Consider the following 15,560-nt stretch of genomic DNA (forward strand, 5'->3'; position numbering starts at 1 on the left):
TTATCATAAAAATTGCAAAATATTGGCTGATTTATTTCAAAACAAATATAGCAAAATGATAATTTTACTTGAACCAAATTAAGAATATAAACGTTCTCTTTATTATTCTTATTTCCCAGATATCTGCTTATTTGCCCCTTCCTTTCTGTTTCCACACCCACCTCCCACACCTCTGCTACGATTACAACAGATCTGAATCTGCAGAGCCTCTCCCATCACTTGAACGAGTACATGTTAGTTAGAGCTTTGATTTTAATAAAAAAAAGTCCAGACATTAAATGAGCATCCTTCCACTTCTAAGGCTCATGTGAAAGTAAAACAGTTGGTTATTGCTTCCAGATTTAAGCTGGTGCAACCAGTAAAAGACGGGATCCAGACAGAAATGACTGCACGGTAGCAGTTACATAACCAATCATCTCACACCTTCTAACATTTTATGCAACTGTAAAACCCATATAGCCAGTCTTTAAAATTCAAAGGCATAGCCTGTTGTCAAGCAACTTAACTTCTACACATGTTCAAATATATACACAGTATTACTGTGTTTAATGGCAGAGACTTACTTTTTTTTAAAAATATGTTTAGGAAGTATAAAAATGGCAAAAAAAAAAAAAAGATATTTATGTGATGTTCTACAGGTACAGTATATGCTTTTTGAAATACACATACACACACCAACACACATACCCAAATTCACAATGTGAAACCAAGAGTACTTACATTATTAAAAAGCAAAACAAAACAACCCCCCCCCAAAAAACCTGCAACATTTATTTTCCAATCCCCAGAAACTGTAAAATGGCTTACAGAATCAAGGGAAATACTTTACATGTCAGAACATACATGCTGGATTCGAGTTAGTATAGAAGCACCAGAACTCTTAAAAGTTTACAAAACTTGTCTGAACAAGAAAGACGTGTCTCCTTATGACCTACTACATTCACTGTGTGGAAAGAAACAGTACCACAAGGTCAGGAATGGTCAAGAAATATCTGAATTGCTTCCAGCTTTTTAACAAAATGGCAAATACTGCTTTTCTGATTTTTATACAAACCACCTAAATTTTAGGTTCAAATTTTAAGTGTTGCCTCATCCCACAAAAGGCAACATGAGCACTACATTTGTTTAAGCGGCATTTTAAACTATTCCAAATATGCTGCATACGGTAGGTATTTAGTGCTTTAATATCGCAATTAGGACTTTTTAAATGTTCTGTTACAATGTCAGGCAACAGTTGCTATTATGAAGTTAGAAGTAAATAACAGACTTTCTTGGTTTACAAATCAAAGCTATGATTAAAGTACTCCTCTTGTAAGACCATGACATCAGAGAAGGTAACAAAGTAGACAAATGCCTGCATTATCTATCCTAACTGCACTAACCCACTTTCTTGGATGACCCGACTGGTTGAGGAAGGGACTTGGCCTGGTTCTCTTACTCTAATAGCTTATACAAAATCACATACTTCACGCTGCTAACACAAAATCTACAAGATGAGTCCCAAATGACTCCTACATTAGTGTTCATTTTCAATGTTTTAAAACATAATTTTTGTGCTTTTCACAAATCTGATGAAAATTTTCGTGTGAAATATTTTATTTCTTGGTTTCTTTGGAAGGAAAAATAAAGACTATGAAAAGAGGTACACCAGGAGCCAGACTGTACGATAACATTACACATACAACTAGCCAAAAATCTCTTTAATTTAAAGGATACTGTCAGCACATGCCAGCTATCTATACAGAGACATACGTATGAACAAAATTTCCTCCCTAAAAGGCATGTTTTTCCATGATAGAGTTTCACAGCAATGAGAACATAAATCAGTGTCCTGTACAATCTTCTGGTTACCCACCGAATATGCTTTTAGGACTAAAGTACATTATTGCCACTGAAGTCTAAACATTGTACTTTTAGGGAAATGTGCTTAAAAATGGTTTGGTGATTTGTTCAGTATGAGGGCTATTTACAAAGGTAGCCACTTATGTTAGCAATAAATAATCCTGGAATCAACAGAGACGATCTTGCTCATGCACACCCTGGCCGGCCGCATGCTACTAAAATATGTACACGGAGCGGCTGCTTTACAGCCCTCCTTCGGAATCAAAGTGCATCTTCTCGTCTTCACATTCCCTTCAGTCCTGCTTCTGGGGGATGCATCCTTCCATCTCCACCACCTCAGGCCATCCTTCGTACTTGTTTGTGTCCTTATTGTTCTTTATGTGCTGAGGGGACACAATGACAGTCCACAGCTTAACAAATGTTTGTGATTTTCTAACCCACTCACTCCCATTTCAGTAACACTAGCCAACAACGAGGTGACATAAATTACAGCCCAAGATATTAAATGAGTGACCCTTGTGGGCAGGCAGCAATATGGCAAACCTTCAAACAAAATGCTTGTATGGAAAAAAAAAATCTACGAATGTTTTTAAAGGGTTATTTGTCAAAAGGATTCCATTCTATCTGAGATCTGAGATATTTGTGAATTCAGCTGATTCTAACACTGGAGCATAACTGAAATCCATAATAATGGACTGTGATAATGCATTGTATAAGAGGGAAACAATTTTAATTTTTATTAAAAAAATTAAAGTCATCATTATTTTATTTACCAAGAACTTACAAACACTATCTGAACACATTCACTATTTGCTTAATCTAATTTTATTTTCTTTTGAAGGGGGCGGGGGATAGGATTTGATATCAGGCTTCTTTATATAGCCCTAGCTGCCATGGAACTCATTCTGTAGACCAGGCTGGCCTCGAACTCAGAGACCCACCTGCCTCTGGCTCCTGAATGCTGGAATTAAAGGAGAGCTTCAATTTAATCTTACTTTCAAGTAACTGGTGTGAGAATATTATATGAGAAAATTTCACTAATTTTCTCTTGCCCATTAGTTATGAACGTCTTAGACACTAACCTGTTCAAAGGGGCTCTTTGTCTTAATGCCCTTCCCACCACAGAAGACCCAGTTATCTCGAAACCCAAGGCTGGTGATAGATGTGCTCCCCAGCTCAGCAATGAGCCGCCGCGCCTCATCAGTGAGCCTGAAAGAGAGGACAAGACATAAACAAGGGCACTGCACTGTTTTAAAGATTTATTTATCATGTATACAGTGCTCTGCCTACACATATGCCTGCAGGCCAGCAGAGGACACCAGGCCTCATAGATGGTGGTGAGTCACCATGTGGTTGCTGGGAATGGAGAGGAGCCATCTCTCCAGCCGGGCAAAGCACTTTATAAATACTTGCTGAGAGACTCATTGAATATGAGGGTGAAACATTTCAGATTCAATCAGAGAATATAAAAAAAAAAACAATGAATACATTAAAATAAAGTCTAAAACAACATTCCTACTCGAGGTCTTTAATGATGAAAGCAAAAGTCAAGAAGCAAGCGGTTAATTGGAGAGCATCTGGTAAACATCTGTATTTCCTAACAGTTTGTCTTCACCTGGTGAAGTACATTCATCAAGGGAGGCCATGGCCCTGCTAACAGACGCCTACAGGGCTATCCAGGTGTTATGCAATCAGTGTCTTCACTCACTCTCCATCAAACCCTTTGTGAAATCCATGGGAATGGAAGAGAAGTGAATGCTGATGGATGCTAGAGGCTTCTTAGCACTGTCTTTTAGTTAAAACAGATTTTGAGAATAGATATATTATAAATTGCACTTTAGTTATTTAATAAAAGTGAATGTAGGAACCATGTGAGGGCTAAATGTTTACCAGAAAGGCAGTGACAAAAATCAGCCTCCAGACAAACTCTCAACTGAAAGATGCCTCTAAAAATATCTGTGAAGATCACGGACATGTTGAGTGATTCTCTGCCTTGTCTCACAAAGAGCAGAAACAAAGGAGATGAGCAGTAGCTATAGAGCTAGAAAAGGAAAACTAAGGGTCAGGTACACAGGCTACTTGACATGAATCCCTGCAACAGAAGCAAACAAACCACCACCGACAACCAACTTTTATAGATAGTCCTGCTAGACCCGAGACAGCACGTGCCACCTGAAAACGGCATAAAGGACAACCAACGAGGGAGGGGCTGATTCACGCTGGCACTAGACGTCAGCTCTGTAATGCCTTAATGAACAAAACGCATCTTACGCTGACCTTAAAGATAAGTGGGTGCTTTGCATTTAAAAGGGGAGCTTTATAAAATATGAAACACACTGCTGTAAGAGTCAACAGTCACATCTATAGGACACAGGGGCTGTTTCAAACACGGCTTGAATGCCGTTGTCGCCCTGGATGAACTTCATTGGAATCTGTGAGAAAATAAGCCCATAGAACACACAGCCTGTCAGACTCACTTCTGAAAATAATGCAATGTGAGCAAGTGAACGGAACAAGGGGAATGTAATGTCTGATATTCAAAAGGAGCCCACGAGAATGGAAAACAATAATAAATAAATGTTTAAAGGGATTGGAGAAAAGGAGCAGTAGCTAAGGGCTGGCGTAGCACTTGCAAAGGACTCAAGTTCAGTTCCCAGATGGGTGGTTCCCCCATGGGTAGCTCACACGTGTAACTTCAGTCCTAGGGGATTCCAAGCCTCTGGCCTCTGAAGGCATCGGTATGCATGTATACACACGTGTACACGCACCCACATGCATATATGCATGCGCCATCCAAGCCTCTCAGAGACCTGTGCATGGATGGTGCTCATATGCTTCTGGCCCAGCCTCACGGGTTCAGCCATCACTTCCCATGGTTCGCCTGTGTACAGCACCTTCTGCACTGGAGGGCAACTCTGAAAGGACCGCTGAGCCCTGTTTCCCAACATCATGGTTCCTGTACATGTGCAGTTTCACTATGTGCTCTATTTTCTGGCTACTTTCAAAAAAGAATTCTTTGCTTCTGTCAGCACAACCAGGTGATATGGGGAGAAGGATAAAGCACTGCAATGTGGATGGCAGGCAGTAGGCCCACTACTGTAGTAGGGTGTCAACATCACTGCTTCCTGAGAGAGCCACAGGACTCCGTTCACATTTGTTCCTCAGAAAAAGTACAGTTTGCAATCTTGGTTAAGTTGGAATAACAAATGTTAAATTCACAAACAATGGTAACAACTGCCCCCCAAATAACTGCCATCCAAATGCAGATATGTTCCTATTTTAAAAAATAGAAAGTAAAATATTTCCTAGTATACATGAACTAAAAGCATATATACATATATGTACATAGACGTGTGTGTGTGTGTGTGTGTGTGTGTGTGTATTGAAGGGGCAGTCAATCGTCTTTGTGTACTTGTGAATTTCACAAGTGAACATGATGATCCATGTGAATAAACCTTGCCAAGTTAGCCAGAGCGAGAATCAACTTGATTTCATTAACTCCTGCATTTTCTATAGGAACATTATGACGTTCTTATGCAGAAAGGAAATAACATAAAAGACCTGAGTTATCCTCAGAAATGCCTGCCAGCGAGACCGTCATTGCTGGCATCTGGACCCTTGGGTCTGAGAAGAGCACCTACCCTTCCCAGAACTGTCCCTGTGTGCACAAAGGATGCCAGCTCAGCTAGTCAGCTTTCAGGTCAGTAAGAAGCCCTGTCTCAAGGCAATAAGTCAGAGAGCAATAGAAGACGAGACAATATATACGGGGGTCAAAATATCTTCTCTTTAAAAGCCCAGAATAATAAATACAGTATAAAACTTGGAGGTACAAGTTTTTTGTTCTGAATGAAGTATTAAGGACTTGCTGTGTGTTTTGGTACTTACGGTATTAACTAGCTGAGTTCTCTGAAATTGATGCTTTAAAAGCTAAAGAGATGGCCTGGTGGCTAAGAGTTCACGAGGACCTGAGTTTGAGCCTCACTCTGTCATTAAAAGCCACATACATCTGTATCCCTGGTGCTGGGGAGAGCGTGGAGGCCACAAGATGATACCCAAGGCTTGCTTACTGATCATTGGTCCAGCTGAGAAACGGTAAATGCCAAGTGCAGCTAGAGACTCTGTCTCAAGGAAATAATCTTGCTCAGAGAGAGCAATAAGAGGATACCTGATGTCCTCAAGGACACACACACCTACACAATCTTTTGTAACACACACACACACACACACACACACACACACACCTTTTTATTGTTGTTGGGGGCCAACAAGATGTAAAAAGCTCTTGACACCAAGCATGAAGATCTGAGTTTGGTCCCCAGGAGGGACACAGTGAAGGAAAGAACCAACTCTGAGCTGGGCAGTGGTAGCACACACCTTAAATACCAGCACTCGGGAGGCAGAGGCAGGTAGATCTCTGGGAATTCAAGCCCAGCCTGGTCTACAGAATGAGTGTCAGGACAGACTTCAAAGTTACAAAGTTACAAAGAGAAACCCTGTCTCAGAAAAACCAAAGGAACCAACTCTGGCAAGCTGTCTTCTGGCCCCCATATACACACCATTGAATGCATATACTCATTCACACATCCACAGTAAGTAGAGTGTGATACATTCTTAAAGGATGATGTTGAATCGATTACTTTAGTGAAGAATTTTCTGTAAGATAAATAAAAAATACCAACAATACAACAGGAGAGAAACAAAGCCGGGGATCGTGTGTTCATAAAACCATCCTAACGCTGAGTATGGTTTACCCAGAATACAAACAGGTATAACAGGGTCCCGGATCTTAGTAGGCCCCAAAACCTTAGCACAGCTGACTCCATGATGGAAGTACCATCCAGGTCATGAAACTCAGCACACAGACAGTGCTGCCTGACAAGATGAAAACATAGACCTAATCTGTCAAAGCCTGGGAAAGTCTTTAAAAGGTTTCCCAGTCCCGCTTGCAGCCAACTGTCCTTGTGAACTGGTTTGCCAACCCAGGACAGAGTTTTATTCTTAAATGCCCACCCTGGCAGACACTGAGATCACTGGGGTCTTGAACACCCAGTGTACTAGCTAGCTGGCTAATAAAGGCTTTCTATCGGATTAGATCCATGTCCGTGCAGTCTTCTCTGGTGTGTATACCCGGCAGGTCCACACCACCCAGCTGAGCCATGCCTCTTCATGGAGGTGTACCCAGCAGGTCTATACCATGCCACTTCCCCCAAGCACAGTACAGAAAAGGAAGAACTTATCCTCTGAGATCAATTCTGACCATCAGAAACACGTAAGTACCGGGAATTGTGGGAGAAAACAGTCACACGCCTCCAGAGTAGGAGACCTAAGAAACACAATCACAGAGGGGGCTATCAAGACCAGAGACGAAACACAGCTCCTCAGAAAGTCTTATGAGAATGTAATTCTTTGAAAGCAAGCAAACATGGACCCAGGAGGTGGCACAGTGGGTCGAGACACCTGCCAACAGGCGTGGTGGCCTAAGTTTGATCCCTGGGGCCCACATGGCAGGGGAGAGGCAGCTCCTGAAAACTGTCCTCTGACCTTCACACATGTGACACGTACTCCTCCACTCCCTACCCCCACCAAACAAATAAAACAAAGGAACGTAAAAACAAGCACGCAAACACAACTAATAATTTTAACTATATAGAAGTCTGGGGAGGGGGTAATTTCTAAATTACAATTATTAATTGAACACAGGAAAGCTTTTAGAGTACAAGGTAAAACACATTACTAAAGACAAAGCTTTTACTAATACTATATGAGAACCAGCCATATCAGAATGAAACAGGACTCAAAACCACACACACACACACACACACACTCTGCTACAAAGACAATGAGTAACAAAATGTAATGAGGGATCCTGGTGCTACAAAAACAGGGCAGGATGCTGATCAAGGCAATCTGCCCAGAGAGACAAACTTTGCTTGTATGATGGAAAACGGGAACCGTAACTCAACAAATCCAGTTATGCATTTTAAAGATCATCTAAATGCCTCTAGGTCTACAGAGGTCCCATACACAATTTCTAAAGGAAACCACGAATACATCGTTCTAGAGACGAAAAATATGGAGATGTTAAGACATTAAAAGTTTAACATTCAAGGGTTTTCTTTTTTGTAAATCTTGCATTTTATTTTAAAAAGCACTCTATTTGTGAGATGACATCATTTTTCCTTTCCCTTTCCTTTCTCCTAACCCTTCCACATACCCCTTTCATCACTCTGTCTGTCTGTCTGTCTGTCTGTCTGTCTGTCTGTCTGTCTGTGTCTTTTCTGGTGGATACCCCACAACACAGGAAGGAACAATTGGAAATGGAAGTCTCAATTCAGGTTCCATCTCTCCTGGGAAAGGAGGTAACCCAGCAAGCCTACACCATCCAGCTGAGTCATGCCTGCCTGCCTGCCTTTCTTTCTTCTGTCTGTCTCTCTCTCTCTATCCATCCCTCCATCCCCCTCTCTCTCTCTCTCTCTCTCTCTCTCTCTCTCTCTCTCTCTCTCTCTCTCTCCCTCCCTCCCTCCCTCCCTCCTCTTTCTTTTGAGATAAGGTTTGACTATGTAGCCTTGGCTATCCTGAAACTCACTATGTAGACCAGGCTGGCTTCCTCTGCTTCCTGAGTGCTGAGTGCTGGGATTAAAGGCATGAGACACATGTCCAAACTGTTTAATTGATGGTGGTGGAGGTATATGTGTTCCTAAATAAATAAATACTACATTCTCTACCAATATGATGGTGATTCCAAGGCTCAGGTATCATTTCAGAAGAGAAGGCAGAAAGATTGAGAGCCAGAGGAACAGGAGGTCTGCTGTGAGTTTTTTTCTTTTGGGTTTATTTATTTTTTTTTTTAATCTCCTAGAAATGTAAGTGGTTGCAGGCATGAAGTCTCACCAAACATGCCTAAACATGACTTGAACAGAGTAACAACAGACATGCTAACATGGCAGATAGAGGGTGCTCAGGAGGCCTCAACCCTACACAAACAACTACAGGCAACTAAGGAATGCTGAGAAATAGTCTTCTCCAGCCAGGCAAGGGCACAACAATTGATTATTTAGTTTTTGTTTTGTTTTTTAAGGCAAACAGGGCCAAGGAGACGACCTCTTAGTGGTAAAGTGCTTGCTGGGCAAACAAGAGGACATGAGTATGATTCTAGAATTGCACTTAAAAGTCAGAAGTGACAGTGTACACCTATAACCCTGACTCCAATAAAACCAATTCCATTCCTAACAAAAATCTAAATCAGAAGACATCGGACAACCCTTGTAAGTATAACAATGAAGGGAGTCTTTGAGAGGGAGTAGCTGGAAGAGCACAGGAGTAAATCAAGCCAAGTTGAATGACATCTCTGAAACTTAAGCTACATGGCAGCAGATCAGGGTACTGTAATTAGTTTCCTCTATGAATTTCAAGTTAGCAATTGATAGCCTCAGAAAATAGCTGCTGTGAGTAAAATAACTAAGCCGCAGCTGGAAGGCACGCCTACTGCCTACTTGGGGATACTGGAAGTTGTCTGCAAAGCCATCCCTGCAGTGGATTAACAGAAGAATCCTGTGAGGAACCAGGTCTGGTCTCCAGTTTGGTCGCATGTGGCCCTTGGGGAACATTTTTATCAAGGCCTTGAATTTAGCCACATGAGTGACTTTGGAGTAGATACAAAGCCTGGATCACAGAACCCTCCTAGGACACATGTCAGACTCAAGACCAAGCAGGCCCAATCAGTACAATCAAATCTAAGAGGAATAAATGAATATAAAGTTCTTCATTTACATTAAAACAAGTTCTGAATGGAGAAAAACCTGACTTGGCAGTGGCTTTAAAAAAAAAAAAAAAAGGTCTGAGATCAAAGGAAAAGATCTGACAATTTAACAATCTAACTTGACCAAAAATTTATGAGCCAAAAATGTGATTTGATTGCTTAGAGGAAACTAATATAATTTCAGCCTGAATGAATATTCAAAGAAATGTAATCTCTGAAACATAGCAAGTTAGCGTGTCCATTGTAGCCAGGTCTGGCCAGACCGCATCTGGAACATTGTGTTTAATTTGAGACACTCATTTCAAGAGACAATTATGAACTAAGAATGCCCAAGAAACACAGCCAGGAAGGGAAATGAAGGAGAACTTAATATGATAAAAGGTTTGAAAAGCTATGTGTATTGAGCCTGGAAAACTAAAAGAAAAACGTCAATTAGCTTCAAATACTTTGGTGTCAGGTGACGATACCAAAATGTTTTCATTGTTTTGCTGTTCCATTTACCCGAAATCGGGACTGCGGAACAGAATTTCGAGCCCACCCCGAGAAGACTGCATCTCTTGCTCTGCCCTCTGCTTCTTTGGTTTAGGGCTGGGAAACAGCAGTGAGGTGCTGGCCTCCAGCAGGTGGGAAGTCCAAGGACACAGCTGAGATTTAGGGAACTTGCCCAGGCTTGCCGGCTGCTCCAAGTGGCCTTCAGAGCACCCATGGGGCAACCTTCTCAAGGTGACATCAACAGCTCATCAGAGCTCTGATCCCCACCAGGGTCAGTAATAAACGCACGCGGTGAAAAAGAAAGGCCATGTGTGTCTAGATAGGAAGGAGTTTTTATGTTAAGAGCTGACGTTATGCGTATAGTATACCCCATAATCCAGTCAAACCAATGCACAAGTCACTTTTTTATGAATAGAGTTTTAATTAGGCTCTGTACTATTTAGCTATGTAAGACCAGCTGAACCTGCCAGGCACATTACACTTGAGTTTACAGATTTTGTTTTAAAGATTTTATTTATTTATTTATTATGTAGAGTTTTCTGCCTGCATGTGCTCCATATGCCAGCAGAGGGCACCAGACCTCATTCAAGGTGGTTGCTGGGAATTGAACTCAGGACCTCTGGAAGAGCAGCTAGTGTTCCTAACCACTGAACCATCTCTCCAGCCCTAGATTTAACATAATCATTAGTTGAATCAGTGAAAATGCACAATGTCAGTGTCATTCATAAAATGCCCTAAAAAATAATACCAGAAAGGAATAAAGCACGCTTATTTTTTACAAACCAGTCATAAAGCAACTGAAACTGTGTCTTTAGGAACAGAAAGAAAGGTTAACAGGAGAGAACTAGAGAAAATCCAAGCTATCTTAGAACCTGATATGATGCAGACACTGGAAACTACAAATGGGTTTTTAAAATACAGCAAAAGAGTAAAGTCACTGCAAGAGAAAATCTACTAGTTATCTAATTTGTAGATGGAAAAATACTTCTCGAGTTTCAGAGTCAGAGAAACTAAAAGGAAAAAAACCTACAGGCTCAGCGATGCATATGCTATCCTACTCTGCTAGAAGTCAAAGGCACCTTAAGTTGACAAAATTAAAAGCAAACTGTCTACAAAAATAGTATTTTCAGTAAAAGAACTTGTGAATATCTTAAAATATAAAGAGCCCTTAACAATCAATACGGGCCAACTTGAATGGTCGAAGGAAGATTCATAAACGAAAATACAAAAGAAAAGAAGAAAATAATCACACACACAGACAAGTTTAATCTCATAAATAATGAAGTAAGCCATTAAAAATATTCTACAAATGGAAACTCTAAAAAAATGTACACATACCTTAACTCAATAATCTCACTTAAAGTTTTTATCTTAAGAAAATAGGCAATTTTATTATTTTTATATTCCAACCCCAGTTCCCCCTCCCTCCCTTTTTACCACCTCCCCCATCCCACTCTCCATCTACTTTTTTTGGGGGGGGGTTGGTAAGACCCTCCTTGGGGAGTCACCAAAGTCTGAGATACCAAATTGAGACAGGACCAAGACCCCTCTCCATGAATCAGGCTGGGCAAAGTAGCCCACCATAGGTAATGGGCTCCAAAAGGAGAGTTTATGCCCCTGGGATAAGTCCTAGTCCTTGTTTTTTTTTTTGTTTTGTTTTTTTTTTTTTTAAGAGTATAAAATCATAGCATACATGTTAGAACAATGACACATGAACAACTATATTGTACGGAATATTTAATATAAGGAAACATACACCACATACATGGAAAGATATGTTTTAAGTGGTGACACCTATAATACTTAAAGTGAAGAAAGTATGTGCATTAAGTCATTCAAAACGTAAAGATTTCAACTGTTATTCCTTTTCCTCTTTGTGCTTTTCTATGCTTTCCAAATGTCATAATATAATATCCTTGGCTTGAAGAGATGGCTCAGCAGATATGAGTGTTACTGCTCTTGCAAGGAACCCAAAGTAGATTCCCAGCACCCACGCCAAGTAGCTCCAGAGAACCTAATACTTCTGGGGCCTTCACAGATAAAAGCCCTCACATTTACACGGGTACACACATACACACACACACACACACACACACACACACACACACACACACACACACACCTCCCACCTATGTCCTTGACCATTAATTTCACTTTTAGAAATTAGAATTTAGAAATTGTTATAACAAAAGGTAAAGAGAAAAAAATTGTATAAAAGTTATCATGTTATTCATTAAAAAATGTTAGAGAAAACAGTTTAATACTGTTAGAACATAAAAGAAAGTAATTCAAATTTCATACTAATATATGAATGACGAATCATTACAGGAAGGAAAAGGACTTTTTAAAAGCCAATAGAGCTTATCTACAGCTACCTTATCAACTTAATAGACTTTGTTTTTTGGTGAAAATGCATTGCCTTTTAAGGAATAAACTATGGCTGCAAAAGTAAGCTGTGTTAGGCTTTAATTTTACATACTTGGTGGCTCCATCGTCGTATGTTGCCATTAGCACCACTGTCCCATCTGGTATATTCTTCAGAAACTCAATGAATGGTGCCACATCTGAAGAAAAAGAAGGGGTGGGGATTTTCTCTGTAAATAATGGAATTACTATCACAACAATCTCCAAAATTAATGTCATATCCAGTTTCCACAAAACAACAGTTTCTAATGAAAAGTAATGTACAGGTGAGACAGACAAATCCTAGGGAAAGCTTAAAAACTCAACGTCTTTGAGTATACCTAGAGAAGAAAAAAACCCACTAAACAAAGTTACCAAATTTATTCTTTAATACAGTCCCTCCATTTCCTGATTGATTTCCCAGTTCTGAATCATCTTGTGTCTTTCATACTCTCATCATCAGGGCCAATAAAAATCCAGAGTAAAGTCATGTAAGCTCATCACTTGTAAAGGAAGGACCTCCAGGATCTTTCAGAAACACACAACTGGGATCACGGACCACAGGGAGCCTGAGGTTCAGGTGAAGCTTTGGAGACCAGAAGGGGCATGGCCTTGAATGTTAATATGAGTGCTTTTCTGGGAAAAGCAAGCCCTGCTTTATCCTATCCGCACAGTCCTCTGTAAAAAAAATGTTTTTGGTCTGTAAGAAGGCAGATTTATAGAGTTTCTAGGTATATCATCTTGTAACAAATTGGGGGAAGAAAGGAATGCAGACAGCGACTAAAACCCAAGCTAATTATGGCGAGCACTGGACCTCTTGAGTATCAAGTCCACAGGAACTTCACAATACCCCAGCTCCATGAGTGCAAGCTGATGCTGCCAGACAGACTGGTCATGTACTAAAGCATTTCCATCATAAGCTCTTTGCAATGTTAGTTTTCCTTATAGACCACAAGTCTAAATCTATTCCAAAGCTATATTACTTCAAGTCTTCCCAATTTTTTTTAAGCATCCAAGATTCCAAAGATTTTTCTCTAGCTGATTATATTTTACAATAAGCATATTTTCAATGTAGAAATGTAAATGCCAACAAATTGTTCCCATTGAAATGAAAAGATGACACTAAACTGTGATTATTTCTGAACCAGTTAGACTCTTTGGCAGCAATTTGGCTCCTGTGACAGGCAGTGAGAACAATACCCAAGCTCTGTTTACATGCCCAATTTCAACAGCTTCATGGAAGAGTTTCTATGCTATAAATTATACTAAGAGCAATTATGTTCTCAAAAATCTAAAATTGATGGGAACAGTGTAATTTAATATACCTCTGACAGCTATGCAATGTTCTCTAAAGCTTAAATAAATAATACATAGCATCTTATTAAAAGCCGAAGCAGTATTAGACACGTTAGCTCGTCTGAAAACTGGACATAAATGTCTGGAAGCGTGGGAGCTGCCAGTTTGTAGGCAATATGTAAAGAAACCAGGGAACCAAAAGCCAGGGTCGGCATGCCTTGGGCACTGGAAAGGTGGCTCAGAGTTGGGCTACAGGAAGGTCAGTAGCCCACTTGTTACTCTTCCAGAAGACTTGAAGCTGGCTCCCAACAGTCACATTAGGTAGCTCATGATGCCTGTAACTCCGGTTCTAGCCCAGTGCCACTTGGCTCCTCAAGCACCTGCACCCATGGGTACATATCTACATTAAGGCACATGTACACATAATGAAAATATTTTTCCTTTTTTTTTTTTTTTTTTTTTTATATTTTTTTTTTTTTAAGAAACCTTTCTCTTTGGGGTAGCATTCTTTGGGGGCAGCCAATATTTGCTACAAATTCACCAGTTTTTGATGGTAACCTCTTCCTACCCCTAGAACCTCCAAACACGGATGGGGGAAAAAAAAATCTGTAGCTTGTTCTGAGTCCAGCAAATTACAAAGAAAAGTCTATGCCTTTTCCCAAATGTTTGCTACTATAATAGCACAGTCTTAAGGTAGAAAAAGGATGGATTAATGGGATTATTACTTTTCGAGAACACGAGGCACTTCATGCTAAAACTGTGTGAACTGCTGTTCTTCAGACGATTCTGACTTTCAGGCAGAAATGGAAACCAACTCAGGGCTTTGAGACAGTTGTCCTGTCAAAACAAGGAATGCTAACGTCCTTCAAATCTCACTGGGATCTCAATCACAGGACAACTTTCCCACCATAATGAAACGGCATGCAAACACAACAGCCTGCTTACATATGGTGGGACATGTAGTGAGGAGGGGTGAAACAGAACAGAAATGCAAACGGTGACAGAGTTCTCTCCACCATGGGTTCAGCATCAGGAGCGGGAGGGCAGGGTAAGTCACACGTACCTCCTCCCCACATGTCAAAATATTTGGTGTCCAGTACCTCCCCTGTTTTTCCTGAAAGAGACAAAATAATACATATTAAATCACACAACTGGACTATTAGCGTGACAACGAGTGACATGAACTCACTGACAGGAGGAACTGCTTCTAGAACTTAGGCTCTGAATCATACGCACAGCCATGAAATCAGATCTACGTCAGGTCAGTTACGTGCTACACTTCACTTTCGTGTGCGATCATCATTCCATGAGAATTACCACCAATACATGACCTCTACAGCAAAGAAATTACCTCCTTAAATCATGACAGCCATCTATGATAAAGCTTCCCACCCCCAAATAAAATTGACACTTATTTTATCTTGAAGATCAATTAAATAGAAGAAGAGACATTAACGGTTTTACTTGGGAAAAGGAAGTACAAAGTGATATAATTACCACCTATGAATAGAGCAAAGAGAGCTTTCTCTCTGCTGGGGGTTGGCTGAGCTGCTGGCAGATCCTACTCGCCCAGGGCTGTTACAGGAAACATGTGCCTGGACAGGCAAGCAGTGCACAGGTAGGTAGCCTGCACTTTGTGGTCTGGATGCTGCTTAAGGTTTACTTTTGTAACACTCGCTAGGTCCAGGACTCAGTGAACTTATTTGCACAAATGACGCTCTGAGTACAATGTGGACGGTACTGAAGATGTACAAATTAAGACTTTATT

At 40.6% G+C, this 15,560-nt stretch overlaps 1 protein-coding gene across 2 annotated transcripts in view; it reads right to left on the minus strand.

Moving 5' to 3' along the window:
• Fam3c (FAM3 metabolism regulating signaling molecule C) overlaps window positions 1-15,560 on the minus strand; it is a 48,434-nt gene continuing 32,874 nt past the window's right edge. For both annotated transcript variants that reach the window (XM_051175739.1, XM_051175740.1), the window contains exons 7-10: window positions 14,856-14,906; window positions 12,573-12,657; window positions 2,925-3,051; window positions 1-2,225 (exon numbers count right to left, since the gene is read on the minus strand). In XM_051175739.1, the coding sequence (XP_051031696.1) occupies window positions 2,136-2,225; window positions 2,925-3,051; window positions 12,573-12,657; window positions 14,856-14,906 (353 nt within the window). In that variant the 3' untranslated portion in view covers window positions 1-2,135. The remainder of the gene's footprint in view (window positions 2,226-2,924; window positions 3,052-12,572; window positions 12,658-14,855; window positions 14,907-15,560) is intronic.

Source organism: Phodopus roborovskii, unplaced genomic scaffold, assembly GCF_943737965.1.
Source record: "Phodopus roborovskii unplaced genomic scaffold, PHOROB, whole genome shotgun sequence".
Lineage (NCBI taxonomy): Eukaryota > Metazoa > Chordata > Mammalia > Rodentia > Cricetidae > Phodopus > Phodopus roborovskii.